The sequence below is a fragment of the Pseudonaja textilis genome, chromosome Z (assembly GCF_049901715.1).
Source record: "Pseudonaja textilis isolate UNSWEBS1 chromosome Z, rPseTex1.2, whole genome shotgun sequence".
Classification (NCBI taxonomy): Eukaryota; Metazoa; Chordata; class Lepidosauria; order Squamata; family Elapidae; genus Pseudonaja; species Pseudonaja textilis.
Genome location: NC_142008.1, coordinates 80185304 through 80208091, shown reverse-complemented (window position 1 = coordinate 80208091; position 22788 = coordinate 80185304). Strand labels below are relative to the sequence as shown.

Below are 22788 nucleotides of genomic sequence, written 5' to 3'. Positions count from 1 at the left end.
ATCACTGTCTTGAATGAGACCAATGACTGTTGTATCATCTGCAAACTTCATTATTTTGTCAGAAGAATCCTTAGAAATGCAGTCATTGGTATATAGGGAGAAGAGCAATAGAAGGAACAAACAGGCCTGAGGGGTACCTGTACTAATTGTCCAGGTGCTTGACGTGATTTTCCCTGGTCTGTTGCTTGCTATTTGTCAAAAAGCTAGTAATGCACCTATAAGAATAGACAGGCACAACTAGCTGAATCAGTTTAGAGTGAAGAATTTCTGGAATTATGGTATTGAATGCTGAACTGATATCTATAGAAAGGACCTATGCATAAGTCCCTGTGGATTCAAAATGTTGCAAGATTGCAATGTCATATTGATATCATCTGACAGTCTATTTGTTTGATAGGCAAACTGCAAGGGTCTAACAGCAGATCTGTGATGATTTTCAGGTGGGCCAGTACTACTCAAAGATGTCAGAGCAATCAGTCTAACGTTATTCAGCTCCCTGATATAGTTTCTTGGAAACCAAGATGATAAGGGAAAGTTTGAAGATCATAAAGATCATAGATTTATTTTTATAATAAATGAAATTGATACATTTTCCTGTTGATGTTAGAACAGAAATATACAATTGATAGCAATGGAATAGTACAGGTAATCCTCAATTTACAACCATTTATTTAGTGACTGTTCACAACAGCATTGAAAAAAGTGACTTATGATCACTTTTCACACTTAATACTATTGCAGCATCTCTATGGCCATGTGATCAAAGTTAAGAAGCTTGGCAATTGATTCATACTTACGATGACTGCATTTCCCCTGTATGAAGTTATCAGTTTTGTGACCTTCTGACAAGCAAAGTCAATGGGGAAGGCAGAATCACTTAATAACCATGTTACTAATTTAATGATTGGAATGATTCACTTAACCACTGTGTCTAGAAAGCTCATAAAATGGGGCAAAACTCACTTAATAACTGTCTCATTTAGTAATGGAAATGTTGGACTCAATTGTGATTGTAAGTCGAGGACTACCTGAATTTTAAAATATGATTTAATGCTATATTGAGTATAAATTTGTTCTTGAAAATGGAAAACAGATAACCCATTTTCCTAATTGTTTTATATAAATACAATCATGTGAAAAAGAAAGCACACTCATTGTGTTCTATGGTTTTACACGCTAGGACATGGTAAAAATCATCTGGTTCTTAGCAGTTCTTAAAAGAATCAATCACAATAAATCAGAACAGAGATAAAAGAGACTTTGGAGGTCTTCTAATCCAACCCCTTTCTCAAGCAGGAGACCCTATACCATTTCAAACAAATGGCTGTCCAATCTTTTCTAAATACCTCCATTGATGAAGCATCTACAACTTCTGAAGGCAAGCTGGTTAATTATCCTCATTGTTAGGAAATTTCTCCTTAATTCCAGGTTGCTTCTCTCCTTGATTAGTTTCCATCCATTGTATCTTATCCTGCCCTCTGGTACTTCAGAAAATAAGTTGACTCCCTTTATTTACTTTACCCTGACTCCCTCCTTTTTCTGGCAACCTCTCAAGTACTGGAATACTGCTATCATGTCCCTCTTGTCCTTTTTCTCTTTACTAGCCAAACCCAAATCCTGCAACTATTCTTCATATGTTTTAATCTGAAGGCCTTTGATTATCTTAGTTGTTCTTCTTTGCACTTTTTCCAAAGACTCAAAATCTTTTTTGTAGTGTGGTGATCAAAACTGAATGCAGAGTTCTGGGTGTAGCCTTACTAAGGCTTTATGAAGCGGTACTACTACTTCACATGATTTTTGTTCTATTTTTCTACAATCAAGGATGGTATTAGCTTTTTTTAGTTGCTGCCACACACTGCTGGGCCATATTTAAGTGATCGTCCACTAGGACACCAAGATCCCTCTCACAGTTACTACTTTTGAGCCAGCTTTTCCCTAATTTGTACTTATACCTTTGTTTTTTTCCCTACCTAAGTGTAAAAACTTTGCTTTTCTCCACATTAAATTTCATCTTATTGGATAGGGCCCATTGTTCATGTCTGTCAAGATCTTTTTGAATCCTGAGTTTGTCATCTGGTATGTTGGCTATTCCGGCCAGCTTAGTGTCCTCAGTAAATTTGATGAGTTGTTCTTCTATTTCCTCATCTAAGTCATTTATGAAGATATTGAAGAGTTCCAGGCAGGGATGGGATGCTACCAGTTCTGCCCGGTTCTATAGAGCCAGTAGCTCTGAAGAGCAGCAGACACAACTGGTTCTGGGTTTGCTGCTGTTTGGCCCATCTGCCCGCCTGGGCTCTTACTTGTTCTTTATTTTCTGCTTTTTCAACCTCAGCTGCTTTGCGTGGCACAGCTGAGGTTGAAAAAGCAGGGAAAAAGAGACTTTTTGAATGCTGCGCACCTGCGCACAGTGCTTTTCAGCTGCCCAGGAAGCATAGCCTAAGGTTATTTTACGCAGTAATCACCGAACCGGTAGTAATGCTGGTTGAATCCCACCCCTGGTTCCAGGCCTAAGATGGAACCAACTGCTTACTTCTGTCCATGTAGATGTTGTTTCATTAAGGACGACTTGTTGAGTATGATTTGTCAGCCAGTTACAAATTTATCTGGTGGTGATGCTGTCTATCCCACATTTTTCTAGCTTACCAGGAATTAGGTTGTTAAAATCAGATGGGTGTTCTCAAACCATTTCCTTGCTTATTTTTATTTTTATTTCTAGTCTATCTTTTACGGTTATGTTTTTGGTAGGTTGGGCTGCAGTTTCTTTTTGCATGAAGAGTGATGTAAAAAATGAATTAAGCAGTTCTGCTCTCTCTCTGTTTCTTCCTTGCCATCTTTTCCCTTAAGTGGACCTATTATTTCCTTGACTTTTTTCTTGTCATTTATATGTGGAAAGAAACTTTTCTAATTATGTTTGATTTTTGTTGCAAGTCTTTGTTCATTCTGAGCCTTTCCTTTCCTGACTTCATCTTTGCAGATTAGGGCTATCTGCAGATACTCTGATTTTCTCTTTCCATTTTTTTAATTTGTCCTTTTTGTCTTTCAGTTTATCAGAGAGATCTTTGTGCAACTATACTGGTTTCTTCTTGGATTTTTTTTCAATTAAAATTTTTTATTTTTATATTACAACCTATAAAAAAAATTCAATTTCAATTGAACAGTGTGTTGCCTGGGTACGTGTTATTTTAGAAAATAATCATCAAAATTTTACAGCAATAGTCATTACATTGATATTAATTCTATAGTAATAATATTTGTTTATCCATTTTAACATAACTCTCTTATAACATTACTTTTTATATTTCCATGTTTTCAACTTCTATTTCTATTAGCCAACCATTGATAAAACAGGTCCCATGTCAAAAAATATTCAGTTTCCTCCTTTTCCTTAACTGTCAATATTAGTCTATCATCTCTGCACATTCTAATATTTTTTAAATTACATTTTCATCTGTTGGGATTTCTTCACTTTTCCAGTGTTGTACAAATACAATTCTAGCTGCAGTTAATACATGTAAGATCGAATATATTTTCCCTCTATTATATTTTTCCAGTAGGATGCCCAGCAAAAATCTTTCAGGTTTCAGATTTTATTTTGTCATTTTTTCCAACCATGTATGTATTTTTGTCCAATATCATTTTGTTTTGGGGCATGTCCACCACCTATGATAATACAAACCAGGTGACTGATTACATTTCCAACATTTAGCGGACATATCCTTAAAAATCCTTACCAACCTTGTTGGTGGGATAGGTTTTAATACTTAATAAACAGTTATACAGTTTCCTTATTAGTTTTTTTTATCTGTCCCTGTTAGTATTTGATCTTAATTTTGTTGGTTCTTTATACAAAATGTACATTTTGGCATCTTTTTCATATTGAGATTGTATCTGCACTTGTGGCCCCCATGTTATATCAATCCCTTGATTATTCAGTTTTTGCTTAGTTTTAAATTCCCCCTTTTCATTCAAAATATCTCTATATCTTGTAATTTTTTCCATATTGATAATATTTGGATGTATCAAATCTGCCATTGTGGAGAGCCAGACTGGTATTTTCAAATAGTGTTGTTCTTTAATTTTTGCCCAAGCTATTATTAATACATTTCTAATCTGGTGTCTTTGGAAATATCTGTGCATTTTGTTTTTCTAATATCAAAGAAAAGCATCCCAACCCAACTGGAGATCATGTCCCTCTAAAGTTAATAGCCTTTTATATCTCAAATTAATACAATTTCACCCAAGTACCGAGGCCTGATAGTACAACTCCCAGTCTGGCAACCAAAAGCCCCCTTGTGGAGTACTATAAAGCCATTACCATGGCAACTCCACTGTGCTATACAGTAGAAGTCATTTTAAGGCATAACAGGCTGTATCTTAACAGAACTTGAATCCAAAATGCACATTATCACTGTCAAAAGTACTGTGATTTGACACTATAGATATAATTCATTTCTTTTCATTTCAGCGGCCCAGGCATTCCAGAGTTATGCTGGAACACAAACACACACACACACACACACACCAAGGGGTGTTGGGGGCATCTTATCTCCACAGTATTTCTTTCCAGAGGGTAAGACATCTGTGTACCACATTTGGTTGAAATTGCTTGAGGCTTTCCAGAGTTATGCTGGAACACACATACATACAGCCATTTTTTTATATATATAAATATATATATCTTGTAATTTTTGCATATTGATAATATTTGGATGTATCAAATCCTCCATTGTTTTTTTAATAGTTTGTATCTTCCATTACTACATTCCAGTCATGACTTTCATATCCATGTTTCATTAATGGCAACTGTAACATTTCTACCTTCATGTACTAGTACTTCAAGTTCATCCTGTTTGTTCCCTAAAGTTTGAGTGTTTGTGTATGTGTCTTGGGTATATTTCTTACATCTTATATCCTACTTTGAAACTTTTCCATCCTTTCCATCAGTCTCTGCTTCATTGTGTTTTTCCCCCTTTTTCCTTCTTTCTCTTTAATCCCTTTAATTCTCTTTAATTAATTGATTATTTAGTGATTTTTGTTTGGAATTAGGTTCTAAGGGTGTTGAAGACTTTCCCCTCTATTTTAGTTTAAAACCCTTCTGATATGATGAGCCAGTCATTTTCTGAATATATTCTTTGCTGTTCTTGTGTATTTACTCCATTCCTTGCCAGTAGTGCTTCATGTAGATAGTGCAGACCAGAAAAGTCATAAAACTTCAGTTTTAGATATAGTTACATTTGCTGATGATCACTTGATCATCAGTATTTGATTAGCAGCATCTGGCTGTTATTTGGCCTCTTCATACCAATGGAAATAGTAAGAGTGTACTTAGTTTTTCACATGTGGATTTGGGCTTTCTTTTTGTAAAATTTTGGCTTTTTTTTTGTAAAATAAATATCATGGTGTAATATATGTATTGTTGCTCATCTGAAGTTGTATTTTCCTGTTTTTAAGAACTGCTAAGGACCAGCTAATTTTTACTATGTTCTAATATATAAATCCATAGAACTCAAAGAGAGTCCACTTTCTTTTTAACATAACCGTATAAGGTGTTTTCAATTGTACTTTTTCCTTCTTCGTATTAGTATTTCTGCTATGATTTGGAGCCCTGGAAATAATCCTCAGCTGTTTCATTTGCTGATTTAATTTTTTTTTCTAGAGACTTGAATCATTAAAAAATATTAAGCATTCTACACCAAAATCATTTCCTGAAACTTCATCTTCTCTCAAAAGAAAATTGCCAGAAACAAGAATTCTAGATCAAAAGAAAGGGCAAGGTATGGAAAATTATTTTGTGCTTGCTATAATTTGATTTGTAGCTTTTAAACTCTATCAGACAGTTAAAGTCTGCATTCAAGTTTGACTTTATTTATAAAATTTCTTGTGTACTGATTAAGGTCCAGCTAGTTAGATTGTAGAATGAAACTATGTTTTACGGACTCAATATTGTCATTTCTGGAATTTCTAATTTGTATTTAGGGGGTAGACAAGGCCTTCTCTATAGGTTCCTGCAGGCCCTCCTCTTGTTATAGGCTGGTAATTAATTATTAAATGTTGTGAGGTGGCCTCTTGAGAAAAGTGTAACCCCACTGCCTCTTTCAGGATAGGCGGTACTATCCTTCCAGCAAAGAAGCATTAATCACATACAACTTTTTAGGCATGGGCCCAGTACCATGCTTACAGCCCTAGGTGCCTTATCCACTTTCTCAAGAGCAACTTGCTTGAACTCCTGCTAGGTAAACAAGGTTTAGGTGTGACTCTGTCACCTCTATAGAGTCTGGCCAGTCAGAGTCCAGCTCTAAGCAAAGTTGAGCAATGTTGCCTCATAAATACTGGGAATATTTCTCACAGTGACACTGCAAAGACCCATTGGGTGCATCAAGTGCATGGAGTGGGCTGATTAAATAGGCTCTACAGATAATCTTCAACTTAACAATGATATTGGAGCCTGGAATTTCCATTGTAATACTCATGACATGGTAAGCCAAGGCACTCATTAACCAAATCATAAAGATTTTTTAACTTTTTTTGTGGCAGTCATTAAATGAATGTAGTGATCATGAAGCAAATTAACATATGCCTATGCATGTTTTTTTTTCTGAAACCAGCCAAAAAGACTGGAAACAGACAAAAAACATTGTGAAATGTGTTTTCATGCTGCAGAACACTGAAATTAGCCATAAAAGTAAATTGATTGCTAAGTGCCTCAAAAGTGGTAATATGACTGTGGGAATGTGCAGCAATTGGAACTCTGAAACTGGGTTGTAAATAGGTTTTGGATCTGTCCTAACTTTGGATGGTCACTAAATGACCAATCATTAAATAAGAACTACCTGTATCTCCTGCAGTAAGGTATGGTTTGTGAAAAACTTAAGGCCAGGAAAGAATGGTCTGTCTGTGGCAGGGGATTGATATTAATGTCTCCTAAATTCAAATCATGACATTGCGTGGAGGCGAATACCAGATCTAATGTATACCCACCTCCATGTAAGTACAGCTATGAATGAGTTGGGCTAGGTACATAGCTGCATTGGTGGCCAGGAACTCCTGCACTGCCTCCAAGTGGACCGAGGTAGATCTCAGATATCTTAAGAGCTCTTGCATATAGAAGGGAGTATATTTATTTATTTTTATTTATTTATTTGATTTGTCAATCGCTTACAAGATAATAGGTATAAGTATATACATAGTTATGAATACATGAAATGGGTACATATAAGAAAAATAAAGAAACAATAGGACAGGGATGGTAGGCACGTTGGTGCGCTTATGGATGCCCCCTACAAACCTCTTAGGAAAGGGGTGAGGTCAATAGTAAACAGTCTAAGGTGAAAGTTTTTGGGGCTTGGGAAAGAAACCCCAGAGTCAGGTAGAGTATTCCAGACATTGACCACTCTGTTGCTGAAGTCGTATTTCCTGCAATCAAGGTTGGTGCGGTTAACCTTGAGTTTGTCTCTATTGTGTGCTCTTGTATTGTTATGGTTGAGGCTGAAGTATTCATTGACTGGTAAGTCATTGCAATGTATGATTTTATATACCATACTTAGATCAGACCGAAGACAGCGTAGTTCTAGGTTTTCTAGGTCTAGAATTTCAAGTCTGGTGGCATAAGGTATTCTACAATGAATAGAGGAGTGGAGAACTCTTCTTGTGAAATATTTCTCAAATGTGGTAATATTAGATACGTAATGTGGGTTCCAGACTGATGAGCTGTATTCGAGTATTGGTCTAGCAAATGTTTTGTATGCTCTAGTTAGTAGTGTGATATTACCAGAGAAAAAGCTACGTAGGATTAGGTTAACAACACTTAATGCCTTTTGGCTATCTAGCACTTAGATCATTAGAGATGAGTATTCCAAGGTCCTTTACAGAGCTTGTATCATCAACAAGGTCTTGACTATTCAGCTTGTATTTTATTTTCTGATGTTTTTTGCCAATATGTAAGACAGAGCATTTATTTGTTGAGATTTGAAGTTGCCATTTGTTTGGCCATTCTGATACATAATCAAGATCTTTTTGAAGAGTAGCAGTATTGTCTGTGGTATTGAACAGCTTTACATCATCAGCAAAGAGAACACAGTTGCTCTTAATATGATCACAGAGGTCATTTATGTAGAGTATGAAGAGAGTTGGTCCTAGAATACTACCTTGGGGGACACCACTATTGACAGGTACAGAATTTGATAGGACACTCCCAATTTTGACCATTTGTTGTCTGTTTGACATGAATGGTTCTATCCAGTTATGCAATTGTCCAGAGATTCCGTAAGATTTTAGTTTTAGGAGTAGTTTGTCATGTAACACTGAATCAAAGGCTTTACAGAAGTCTATGTAGATTGTGTCTATTGTTTTGCCCAGATCGAGTTGTGTAGTCCATATGTTTTGCAGTCTAAGAGTTGCAGATCGCAGGATAGTTTTTTTCTGAAACCCAATTGTTTATTGGACAGTAGGTTGTTTGTATCTAAGTGGAGGATAATGGATTGGTTACTAATTGATTCCATGACTTTACAGGTGACGCAGCATAAGGAGATTGGTCTGTAATTTTCAACTAGGCTGGGGTCTCCCTTTTTGAAGATGGGGATGACCGTGGCTTGTGACTATAGGTTAGGCAAGAGCTGGTCCTGAAAGATTTTTCAAAGATTATGCTTAGAGGTTAGGCTATGGCAGTGGATAGCTTTTTAAAGAAGTAGGCACATATTCCATCCACTCCAATAGATAGAGATGGCCTCCCTTGCCCTGAAGGACAGGAACAAACTTGATGAACTAAAACTATATAGAAGTAGCTTCAGATTGAATATTAGGAGGAATTTCCTGACAGTAAAAATCTGTCAGCCAGGAACTTGGTATGTGCTCTTTCACTGAAGGTCTTCTAAGAGAAGCTGGATTTGTCTAAAATCCTTGAATATGTTGAGCAGGAGGATAGGCAAGAGAGGCTCTGTTGAACCTCAGGAACTTAATTGCTTGCTGCAGTATGCAGTCCTCTCACTCCAGGTCACCTGCAGTCAATTCTTCCTCCAGTTCCTACAGCTCCACTTGTATCTTTCACTAGTGGCTGCCACGGCCCCCACAGATGATTATCATCCCTATGGATTTCCCCACTCTCCCTTTTTTCCAACCTGAGAGACCACCGAGGCCTTGGTGGGTTATCCTCTTCCAGCCCTCAGATAGGTCCAGCCCTTCAGGACAGGGTTTCAAGGATGCCTTCCCCTAGGCTTTGATCTTTTCCTGGTCACTCCTTTGAGCCTACATGTCTTGCGTGGTCCCCACAGTAGAGGCAATTTCCTCTCCAGGTTGATTACAACTGCAGAACTACCTTAATGTTGGACCTGACTAAATCTGATGCCTTAGGAAAGAAATACTCTTGACTCCATTTGATTAAAGCAAGATTTATTTTTTTTACTAAAGTTGTTGACTGTAGTAAGGTCAGACTAGCTCTGAATTTTGCCATATACAAAAGATACAGAAAGATTCACCCAAAGCCTATATCTTCCACTGCGACCAGTCCATTTCCAGCCAATTGGAGCTTACCAAAATGTTTTTAGAACACTGAGTTGTTTGGGATAATCTGCATTTTTTCTCAGGGTGCCTTGCCTTGGGATGCTGTACAAACTGGGTCTGGGCTGCTCTGGTCTTTTATCACCTGTCATTCATTCTCCTCCTACCCACCCCCAATTTCCCATCACATAGAGACAACTCTTTACATTTTCCCTCCTACCTTTCTAGTCTTTGATGGTAGGATACCTGTGAGGCGCCAAGCCGAACTAGACAGAGCTGACAGCCAGGTAGTTGACTTTAGATCAGTCACTCTACCTTTTCTCAACCCACTCATAGGCTAGTTGTTATGGGGAAAAATAGGAGTTGGCAGCATTAACTATACCATCTCTGAGTTGATAAAAAATAAGGATGAGATAAAACCTTATGTAATATATACAAAACTACTGTTGATATAAATCTGATTCATGTCTTTGTTTTCAGATTGTAATGACCATCCACAAGCAGTTTCTTCTAGGTAAGCTGTTACCCCTTTTTGCATTTCCCTCTTCTCTTCATAGGTAAAGATATAAAATAGAATTTGCTTTCTATATTTTTTGTACAAAATTACAAAATAAGGTTTTTGTACAAAATTATGCAGAGGAAATGGCTCTAAGTTAAGTTTCGGTGTAACAAACTAGCAGGTTTGTTAACTTCTATTGCTAATTTCAGTTTTCTGCAGATGTTTAAAACATAATGCTGTTATATTAAGGAGTCTTGTTCTAAACAGTTTGCTATTTTGTGCCATAAAATCAATGAAAAATGGCAAAGCTTTAGGAAATGACTGTGTTATGGTTGAAATGCTGAAAACTGGTGATCACAGATTATGCAAGATATTAAGAAAACTATATTCAAGATGCTTCAGAGAAGAAAAAAATACCTGACACATGGAAAAGTGCTGAAGTGATTCTTATACGTAAGAAGGGGACCCAAGATGATTTAAAGAAATTGTCCAATAAGCCTTTTTTCAGTCATCTACAAGGTTTTCACCAACATAATAGCAAAAAGAACATTGAAAATATTAAATGATGTACAGTCAAAGGAATAGGCAGGGTTCAGAAGTGGTTATAACACAATTGATCACATCCAGATTGTTCCGTAAGTCATTGAAAGGCGCAATGAGTACACAATGCCTGTGTGCATGGTTTCATTGACTACAAAAAGGTATTGGACTCAGTATTCCTACAAGCAATAATGAATGCATTGCTCAACCAAGACGTAGAGACTGCTTACATAAACTTATTACAGTCAATATATGAAAAAACAAGCCAACTATTTGCCTTAATTATCTTAAAAGTGGACATAGAACGAAGTCAACATAGAACAAAATGTATGATGAGGCTGCTGGCTGCTTGTGAAGGAAGCAAAGGGTGAGTAGAAAAGAGAGAGGCAGTTTGAATTGTTTCCATTGCATTTCAAATTCCCAGAGGTTGTGGGAGGAGCTGCTGACTGCTTGTGAAGGAAGCAGAGGGTGAGTAGAAAGGAGAAAGATAGCCCATGCACCTAACGGCGCGTGAATCACATAACTATAAACCAAGAATACCAATAAGACATTTAGGGTAAGTGCACTTGAGATTGTGATTTTATTTTGTTTCAAAATGACCGGCTTAGTTCAGTGTAATACTTGTTTTACTGCTGTCTTTCGCAGTACTCTTTTCAAACTTGGATACTCTTTGTAAAAAAGTTACCAGTCTACATGGACAGATTACCTATCTAGAATCTCTAATCTAGCAGAAATTAGGTGCCCAATCCAGCCATCTATTGAGCTGCCGTGCTACCAGCCCCCACTATCACAAAGATCCTACAGGAAAAGGGCAGTATGGACAACCGTGGGATCTGGCAAGGTGAGAGCTGTGGACTATAAACACAAAGCTTTTGCCGTGTCCCAGCCTAACAGATGCAGTACCCGTGCTGACCTTAATAGGGACACTAAAGTGACAGGTCAAGGTAGTTGTGATAATGATAAGTAAGCTGGGAATCATGGTCCTAGAAGAACTTACTTTGGAAAGGAGAAAGTGTGAGTTAGGTATTACGTACCAGTCACACAAGAAGAATAAGACATCCAAAAAGAGAAGCCACCTTCTGGTTGGGGACTCAGTTGTAAGGGATGTAAATTTAGGAAAGGATACTGAAGTTTTGAAAGAGGTCAGGTGTCTACCAGAGACAAGAAATGTATTCTTAAGATAGTCAAGAATGCCAGCAAGGACTGTGATGTTGATGCTATTATACCTCTTGGTACAAACGATCTATCCCAGAAGGATGTACTTTCTGTTCAGAAATGGGGTATAAACTTAATATGGGCTGTAGGCTTATCTTTTCGGAGGTTCTACCAGTATACAAGGAAGAAAAAGAGAAAGGGCAGCATGTAGCAGAGTTTAATGTGTGGCTAAAGGAGTGGTGTAAAAGAGAAGGTTTGGGTTTTATTAGTCATGTCTGCAGCTGGCCCAATGAAAAACTGTACAAAAGAGATGATTTGCATCCATCAAAGAAAGGGACTGAGTTACCTGGCATTAAATTCACAGATTTCCTGGATAAACATTTAAACTGAACAGCGGGGACAGATAATTAATCGATTCAGAACATTTCTGTCCCCAGCAACCTAAAACTAATAAGGATACCAATGCATGCAAAATTGATGTTTGTACAGGTAAGATTATCAACCTTGATGCCAACCAAAACCAAGCATTTAATAGTGAGTGCCATACCATGTGCACTAATCAAACAGGTGGCAAGAAAGTAGGGGCAGACAGGCACAACACAGGTTATGTAGACAGTAAATACAGTGTCAGACATAAAGATCTCAAGTGCCTATATACAAATGCACAAAGTCTGGGGAAGAAACAGGGTGAACTCAAACTATGAATACATGAAGGTAAATATGATATAGTTGGAATAACAGAAACTTGGTGGGATGAAACCCATGACTGGAACATACTGGTAGAAGGATACAAACTATTAAAAAACCCCAGACCCCATAAAAGGTGGAGTTGCACTGTATGTAAAGGACTACAGAAATGCATGAAACCAAAGATGAAAACCTCCTAGAATGCATATGGGTCAATATAAAAGAAAAAAAGAGTAACATGGCCATAGGTGTATTTTATAGGCCACCCAATCAAGCAGAAAAAATAGATGTCCTTTTTGCCAGCCAACTGATAAACATATGCAGGAAACACACAACAATAGTAATGGGAGACTTCAATTATCCTGATATCAATTGGAAAACTAATTCTGCACCAAGTGAGAAATCAAATGTTCCTAACCAACCTAGCTGACAACTTTGTTGTCCCAAAGGTAGAGGATGAAACTAGAGGGACAGCCATACTGGACTTAATTCTTACAAACAGAGAAGAAGTGATAGAGAGAGTTGAAACTGCAGGAACTTTGGGTGAGAGTGACGATATCATACTAGAATTCAACATAACACAAACACAAACAACAGAACATAATGACCCCAGAGTCTTGGATTTTAAAAGAGCTGATTTCAATAAACTCAGAGAGAACTTGGGAAAGATTCCATGGATGAAAATCCTAAAAGGGAAAACAACTCAAGAATCTTGGGAAACTCTAAAAAGTATGATCATAGAAGCCCAGACCAGCACAATACCACTGAGAAAGAAAAACAAGAAATCCAAGAAGAAACCAGCATGGCTGCACAAAGATCTCTCTGGCAAATTGAAAGAAAAAAAGGACAAGTACAAAAAATGGAAAGAAGGACATATAAATAAGGCAGAATATCAGCAGATAGCCAGAATCTGCAAAGACGAAGTCAGGATAGCAAAGGCTCAGAACAAACAAAGACTTGGAACAAAAGTCAAAGATAATAAAAAAACTTTCTTCCAACATATAACTAACAAGAAAAAAATCAAGGAAACAGTTGTTCCACTAAAGAGAGAAGATGGCAAGGAAGTAACAGGCAACAGAGAGAAAGCAGAACTGCTTAACTTGTTCTTTGCATCCCATCTGCATGCAAAAAGAAACTATAGCTCAACCCACCAAAAACATAACTGTAAAAGACAGACCAGAAATAAAAGTTAAAATAAGCAAAAAAAAAATAGTATCTGATCTTGATGAAAACAAATCACCGGGGCCTGATGGATTAAATCCCAGAGTTTTAAAGGAGCTGGTAGAGGTCATCTCAGAACCACTGCTCCATATCTTTCAAAATCCTGGAGCACCGGGAACTACCAGAGGACTGGAAAAGAGCTGATGTGGTTCCCATCTTCAAAAAGGAAAAAACAGACCCAGGAAACTATAGACCAATCAGCCTAACATCAATACCTGGGAAGATACTGGAAAAGATAATAAAAACAGATCTGCCAACATCTAGAAACAAGTAAGGTAATAACTAGCAGTCAGCATGGGTTTCTTAAAAACAGATCACACCAAATCAATCTTATTTCATTCTTCAACACAGTGACTAAATTAGTAGACCAGCAAAATACTGTGGATTTAGATTTCAGCAAGGCATTCGACAAAAAGTACACCACAACCTACTTCTTAGTAAGCTAGAAAAAAGTGGAATAGATAGCACCACCACTAGATGGACTCGCAACTGACTGGCAAACCATACTCAACGAATAGTCCTTAATGGGTCTAAGTCTACATGGAGGGAAGTAAGCAGTGGGGTACCACAAGGTTCCGTCTTAAGCCCAGTACTCTTCAATGTCTTCATTAATGACTTAGAAATAGAAAGAAATAGAAGGGGACCTTACCAAATTTGCAGATGATACTAAGCTGGCGGGAATAGCTAACACCCAAGAAGATAGGCTCAAGATCCAGATGGATCTTGACAGACTAGAACACTGGGCCGTATCTAAGAGAAAAGTAAAGTCCTACACTTAGGCAAGAAAAACCAAAAGTACGCATATAGACTGGGTGAAACCAGGCTCAATAGCAGTAACTGTGAGAGGGATCTTGGAGTCTTTGTGGACAACCAGCTAAATATGAGCTAGCAGGGTGCAGCAGCAGCCAAAAAAGCTAATGCAATCCTAAATTGTATTAACAGATGGATACAATCAAGATCAAGGGAAATACTAATACCACTCTATAAAGCCTTAGTAAGACCACACCTAGAGTACTGCTCCAGTTTTGTTCACCACATTATAAAAAAGATATTGAGACTCTAGAAAGAGTACAGAGAAGAGCAACCAGGATGATTAGGGGACTGGAGGCTAAAACGTACAACGGTTGCAGGAACTGGGCTTGGCTAGTCTAGTAAAGAGAAGGACCAGGGGAGACCATCAGTCTTCCAATATTTGTGGGGCTGCCACAGGGAGGAAGGGGTCAAGCTATTTTCTAAAGCACCTGTAGGCCAGATAAGGAATAATGGATGGAAACTGAACAAGGAGAAATTTAAACTGGAAATAAGGAGAAACTTTCTGACAGTGACAATCAACCAATGGAACAGCTTGCTCTCGGAAGTTGTGGGGGCGCCATCACTTGAGACTTTCAAGAAGAGATTGGACTGCCATTTGTCAGAAATGGTGTAGGGTCTCCCACTTGGGTGAGGGGTTGGACTAGATGATCTACAAGGTCCCTTCCAACTCTGATTATCTGTTATCTGTTAAATCTGTTAAATAAAATATCATTTATCCTTTCATCAGCCTGCCTTGAAAAAGTATTTTGCAAACTGGATTGGGCAAAAGATGGAATAAAAATCAGTGATACTTATTTAAATCACTTAAGATTTGCAGATGACATTGTTCTCTTCTCACAAGTCCCAGAAAAGTTACAAAGACACGTACAAAAGCTGAACAAAGTACGAGAACTATTTGCCTTAAAAATAAACCTGAAAAAGAGCCAGGTCATGTTTAATAAATTCACCAAAGTAAGAATAATAGTTATCTGGAGAAGATCTAGGTATAATAGATCATTATACATATGTTGGCCAACAAATCTCAAAGGAAGGTGATACAATAAAGGAAATGGAATGGCGTGTTAAATGTGGTTGGCAGGCATTTGGCAAGCTAAGCATTTTTAAGAACAACCTCCCTAATGCCTGAAAAAGGATCAGTGTATGCTATAGACCTGTTCTGTATGCCAGTGAAACATGGACACTAACCTCACAATTCATATAAAAGCTATGAGTGGCACAAAGAGCCATAGAAAGCTAGATGCTCAGCATCACAAAACAAGATAGAAAGACCTATACATGGATTAGAGCAGTGGCCCCCAACCTTTTTTGTGCCACCGCCCGGTACCGGCATCATGAAATGATCCACGGCCCGGTACCGGCATCAGCACTCATGGCAAGGCGAGCCGAGCGACTGGCTAGCCAGCCGTCTCCCGCTTCTCCCTGTCACCTTCAACTCCTCCTTTGTACCTTTGTCGATGGGCTTCGGGACAGCTTCGGGACGGTCGCTCGGCTCGCCTTGCCTTGGGTGCTGAAAGAATCCTCGAGCCTTAGTTTTGTTCGAAGCCGCCCCCCCCCCTTCGATGAAACTAAGGCGCGAGGATTCCTTCAGGACCCAAACGCCGCTTTCCAACCAGAAAAGCTCACCGGAAGCACTGTCTCATCAAAACAAGATGGCAGTGCCCAGCAAACCGGCGGCCCGGTAGAAAATGTTCCACGGACCGGTCCCGGTCTGGGGCCCGGTGATTGGGGACCCCTGGATTAGAGAACAAACAAAGGTATACAATATCATCAAGAGAGTAAAAGAATTGAAATGGAAATAGGCTGGTGACATAGCTGATAAGTGGGCAAGATGGATTGACGACATCAAGGATTGTGGGACCAACCGGCAAAAGAAAGCTCAAGACTGTATTGGTTAAAAACATGCAGAAGAGGCCATCCTTCAGTGGATAGACAATGATTATGATGATGATGAGTTTTCTGCTTGGATTTAAAGACTCTAGAATAGTATTCTATAATCTCTGTTACAATAAAATTTTGCACAGTATTCTATAACAGGTCGCCAACCTTTTGGACTTCAGGGACCACCATTGCTACAAACTGCAACAGAATATTAATGTTATTCCTGTATAGTAAATTTGCATGAGAACTGAGACACTATAGATCAAACAGTTGGCTTTTTGAACATTATGAATTGCATGCAAAAACAGTGAATGATTGATTCAACATGCATTGTTATAGACAAACCATTTTTGCAGCAGCCTTGTGATCATAGTAATACATTTTTAAAATAGAAGTTTAAAAACTAGTTGAGTTGATTGCCTGAATTCTGATTTGTATTGTGACTGCATTTTAAAAAGTTTGCCTTTCTTTTTTAGGTTGCCAAAAGATTTTTTTGACAAAACTGAGCAAACAGAAGTAGAAATAATATCTTCAAAAGGTTCAAGTGCTATCTTACTAGGAAATCATAAATCAGAGGAAGGAAAGAAAGAGATGACAAAAGACAGTAGAGAGAAGGATGGCAAAACTTCATTGCCAATCACAGCTCAGCATGAATTATCTTCAGATCTTGTTCCAAAATCAGAACTTGTGGCCTGCTCATCAACAGGTAAGATTAGGATTTTTAGATCCATCAAATAACTATACAAAAGAAAATCCCATTTAGTTTCATTTTTATTTACTATCGTAGCACAGGTTATTGTTTAGCTAAATAATAGAAATAAAGGATTTCCTTATCCTTCCTTTTCACTGTTTCTCAGATCAACCTTGAAGCAGTCCTCAACTGGCAGTAACAGCATAGTCCAATGTCATCAGTTAATGGTATTCCACAAGCATCACTCATTGAGATGGAAGGTGACAGGTTTTGCTGCCTTCTCTCTTAGATTGGCCTTGACTTCAGGTTCTTTCACTAAGTATTTTCAGCAGTATCATGGTTGCAGGATGCAGGGAGAAAGAATTAGTGTTCTGCATAATGTTTAAACAAGCTGGATTTCTTATTTTTTCCACATCATGCCCTGGTGTTTGTGTCTAAGCAGGCTCAGCTCTTTCCATGTCAAAAGCTGAACATGACCGACATGACAGATAAGATGTTCATGGGTATGAACTAATAGTAGACCCATAATATGAGAGTCAGTCTAGAGCAATTTATTATCATTCTAGCTAGTGCTAACATGGTCGAGCAGGAGGAGATTAAGCCTGCAGATATAGTTCAATTTACTTCAACAGTGGATCTCTTGGAATGTCTCCATAAATGGTCACTTGGGCAAAGGAAGTAAATATTGAAATGAATAATTAAAATACTGTATTGCAAGAATAGAATAGTTCACTTGTGCAAAGATGGCATTTATTGTCATTTGGTAACATCACAGTTTGCTATGGGTGCTGTTCTTTCCGCCTACACTTGTTCAAACTGCATTAATTTAATCTCAATCTCAAACTAGAATTTCTTGTTCAGTTCATTCTAAATTTGATCCATAGGTGTCGATTTACATGGAAAGAATTGTAAACCAATGTTTTTCAGTTTATTCCCTGTACCATTCATTCATTCATTCTCTCTCTCTCTCTCTCTCACACACACACACAAAATCACATATTTTAGGCTGTGCTTAAGTATAATCTTGTGTTTTTTAGACTATTTGGAGAACAGTACTTTAGCTACTCCTCAGTTATCCCATTCAGAATCTGTACAGAAGGCAGAACCGCAAGAAAAAAATCATCAAAGGTCAAGTATCTTTAAATCAAAAATTGCCTAATATTTTAATCTGAATTATTTTGCCCCCTTAATTAGAATTAAATATGGACAAATACATTTAATTATTATCGGAAAATTATTTATAGCATTATATGTAGCTTTTGTTTAATGACTACAATAAGACCTGTCAATTGTCACAAAGCAATTTGATTGTCAAGTGAAAGATCATATGCCACTTATAATGTTACTTCCCATTCAGTTGTTAAGTGAAACAATAAGTTGTTAAGATAGGATCATAAGACTACGACTTGCAATTTTACTGTTGGCTTCTTCATTGACTTTGCTTTTCAGAAGTTGGTTTTGAAGTGCATAAATGTTGATTATATGAGTAATAGATAATACAGTGTTTGTAAACACTCACTGGTTGCAAAGTGCCCACAAACTGATCATGTGACTATGAGGATGCTGCAATGATTGTAAATGAGAAAACTGGTTGTAAAGTTACTTTTTCAGCATTGTCATAACAGGGTAGTTGTTGTATAGTTGTTAAACAGGATAATTGGTAGGCAAAATCTACCTGTAGTTATTACAAACTCTGCAATTCATTATCTTCTCAAAATTTATGATAAAATTTTATATGAATTTTTTCACTCAATATTGCCATTGCTTAAACGGTCCATTAGTTGCCAAAATAGGAATTGTTTGAAACCAAAACATCAATTCTATGACAGAGATTCTCCCCCAACAATGACAATTATAATTTCTCCCATTTTAACATATTAAATTAATTAAATTTCATATCTGAACATAATTTATCTGAATGTATAATGTATAATATGAATTCATATTAGCTACAGTAATACCCAAGTATTTCATTTTTTCCTCAATCTTAAAACCAGTTCTGTACATAAGTTTCCTTTAATTTTCCATTTTTGTATTCTTTGCTTTAATACAACCAAAACAATCCTTTCTGGCATTCATATAAATAATAATAGATACGAATATCCATATATTTGCTATTGTTATTATCATTATTAGAAAATTTAGGATCCTCAATCCTCCATAACTGAATATTTTTTGTTAAATTTGTCAAAGATGAGACAGTGTTTCCAGTCAGTAGATGAAATATTTCAGTGAGTTGGCTTTGAAGTGTATAGTAATAGCTATTTGTATTTTCTTTTAGTGGAAATCAACATACAGAATATGAGTTATTTTTGTTGGACAGAGATTTCTTAGTGCTTTGTATTTTATTTCTCTCACTATGTTTCCTACTTTTAAAAAAAGAATCTAATGGCAGTTTGAAAAGTATGTATTACTTTGCCAAACTGTATAGCAGTAGATATCGTGCTAGTTAGCCCTAGAAATCAAAGCAGATCTCTGTCATACCAATTTGTATTCAGAATTGTGATATATTTTTCTTGGGTAACTTTTATTAGCAACTTTAAAATTTTAGAAGGTTCTGGTTAGTTCACATAACAGGTTACAGTTCTTCAAAAAGATAGGTATAAAATAATCCTGGATAATGATAGGATTTCCATGATTGTATTTTGGGGATTGAAATAGAGACATTAAAATACCATTATGTAATATTATGCAATAAATGTATATAATTTGGGCTTTGAAACATGTTGAGGTAATTCCCCATTAGGAGAATGAGAGTATACGTATTTGAGAGAAGTGTTTGAATAATACACACACAGTACACAGATACACTGTACAGTAAATGTAGGTTTTTACTTCCAGAAAGGTTTAAGCAAAGTCCAAAATAAGCAATCCAAAGTCATTCACAAGTAAATCAATAAGTTTTTCATTCCAGGGATAATCCAAATATCAAAGTCCAGTATCAAACACAGTTCAGCAATAGACTTACATTAAATCCAGTAATATCAGTAAATTAGAAGAAATGGAGCAACGGTAATACTTTCCAACAGAAGGAAACAAAGATACACTCACACTCTCTTCTGAGACTCAGACTAAACAAACCAGGTTTCTGGCTCCATCTTATGGCCATTTGAGAAACCACACCCAACTACAGTTTTGCATTTTCTTAAAGATACAGTTTTAAAATGTTTATCCTGGTTTATATATTTCTAACCCAAATAGCTGTTAGGTGACTCATATTCCTAACAAAACACAAAATAATATAAAATGTTTGTTACTTTGATTTCTTAAGAAAATGTGGTTCGAGAGTTTTGGATCCTTATTAATACTTTTATTTTTTGGGATAAAATTGTCCTTAATCTAAGAAAAAGGAAACTTCAAAAATCTGAAAGTACAAGCTAAAAATACAAACTAGGGAAAAGAAAAAAAAATACTTATCAATACTCACTAACTTTCCAATGAATTTATTAATATAATATGAACAATGCAAGATATAGTGTAAGATACCACAGAATGTGTGCCATAATTAATACATATTGCTGCCTCCTTGGATGGTGGAAAAAAATTGCCTTTTCCAAAATGAATCACATATTTCCATTCCTTGACACCTGAAAAATATTTCCATTTCATTATTTTTGCCACTCTTCATGCTCAGTACAACCCTGATTAAATATATTATGGTAGTTGGTGTAGCACAAATAAAAGCCACAGAACTTAAATACTTTAAAATATTAAAAGTATTAAAATATTTTTAAAGTATTAAAATAATTTAGATAAGATTTGGAAACATGCAGACTTCAGGATTCTGGTTAAGAGGATTTTCTTAATTTGATGTTAAGGTTTGGAATAACTAAACCTTTATAATATATTAATAATTATTAAATGAATGTTAATAATTCAGGTACTTGTCACTTAACAACCATAATTGAACCAGAAATTTTGCTTGTAAGTTGTTCCAATTGTATAGTAATTAAGACTTGATTTTAATACCATTTTATGACAGTCATAAAGCAAGTCATCATGGTTGTTAAGCAAACCACATGGTCATTAAGCAAATTCACTGTCTTAAGTGGGCATTTTTTGTTGGAAACCAGCAAAAACATCAGAAACAGCAAAAAAGTCGCATATCGCAGTCATGTTACTGTGGGACAATGCAGCGAGTCATAAATGTGATTTGGTTGCCAAACATCTGAATGTGATCATATGATTGCAAGAGATGTTGTGGAAACCAAAACTTCAAGGACAAGTCATAAGTAATTTATAGGGGGTCTGTTACAAGTTCAAATGGTCATTAAATGACTGGTCATTAAGCAAAGACTACTTGTACTGTATTTTAAGGTGGCTTTATGTTTCTTATTCAACTATCATTAATCACCTTAAGTATGATGATGTTTACTTACTTTCAGTTTAAATAGTTCATTTGTTACAATACTTTGAGGTAAGTATTAATTATTGCATTAACATTTTAGAAGAGAAAACACTGCAGAGGCCTTACCAGAGGGATTTTTTGATGATCCAGAAGTGGATGCAAAGGCAAGTATTTAATTGTTTCAGCTCATATGAGTTCTTCGGCATGTGACACATTTTGAGTTTTACCTACATCATAGCTCGTATTATTGTTCTAGCAATAAATAAATAAATAAGATCACTGTCTTATTTATTGGAATAAGAATACCATTGAAGCCTTGAGATCTTAGAGCAAAAGGCTGGGTATATATCAAGCAAACAAATAAATGAACAATCCAAGGACTTCTAGTTGCTGTAATAGGTCCCTAAAATCGTTGATATTCTTCTCTGTGATTTGAGTGATACTATAAAATATAACTGATATTTTAATATTATTATTGATATAGTAAAACCTGAATAGATCTCTCTAGATTTAATCTTCACTTAAGGTGATATTGAATGCCTTTTATGATGTATTTATTGAAATCTCAACAATTGGAATGGAATGAGCAGCTATACATTTGTGGAAAATGGAAGTGTTGTGGACATAGTTTATTTAGACTTCAATAAGATATTTGACAAAATAAACTGCAGCCTATTTCTTGGTAAATTAGAACAATGTGGGATAAAGTATACCACCATCAGATGAATTTATAACTGGCTGACCAAATGCACTCAGCACGTAATCTTCAATGGAACTACATCTAGACGGAGAGAAGTAAGCAGTGGAATTCCTCAAAGTTCTATCTCAGGACCAGTACTTGTCAATATTTTCATAAATGATCTAAATGAGGGGATAGAATGGGTACTCATCAAATTTGCAGACCAAGCTGAGGAGAATAGCCAACAATTTAGATGATACACTTGTGCACAATTATTAGGCAAGTTGTATTTTGGAGGATTAATTTTATTTTTGAACAACTACCATGCTCTCGGTTACTCCAAAATGTTAAATATGAAACCTGAATATTAAGAAAGTAAAAGTGAGGCTTTGGCTTTCTTAGGAGAATATCTATGCACAATTATTGGGCAACTATTAGTATGCAGAATTATTATGCAACTAAATGAAAAATGAAACTTGCCCATCTCATTTATTTGCATCTGTTAAAGCAAGAATAATAAACAAACAACTCAAAATGTAGAAATAAACATTTCTGACATTTCAACAACAACAAAAAATCAGTGACCAATATAGTTCTTCTTTTCAGTAACAGTCATAAGCCTTCTTTCCATGGAGACTGTCAGTTTCTCGATCTGTTGATGATCAACTTTTTGTGCAGCAGCAACCATAGCCTCCCAGGCATAGTTCAGAAAGCTGTACTGTTTTCCTTCACCCTATATCTCTTGTTTATCTCAAGTCCTCAATAGAGTTTAGGTCAGGTGAGGA

General features: G+C 36.5%; 1 protein-coding gene across 1 annotated transcript in view; it reads left to right on the top strand.

Annotated features, from left to right (window-relative positions):
- The window catches only part of ZNF830 (zinc finger protein 830), a 30065-nt gene that overhangs the window by 3047 nt on the left and 4230 nt on the right, over nt 1-22788 (top strand). The window contains exons 3-7 of the mRNA XM_087916016.1: nt 5657-5774; nt 9973-10006; nt 16762-16991; nt 18014-18104; nt 21425-21488. Coding sequence (XP_087772142.1) covers nt 5657-5774; nt 9973-10006; nt 16762-16991; nt 18014-18104; nt 21425-21488 — 537 coding nt within the window. The remainder of the gene's footprint in view (nt 1-5656; nt 5775-9972; nt 10007-16761; nt 16992-18013; nt 18105-21424; nt 21489-22788) is intronic.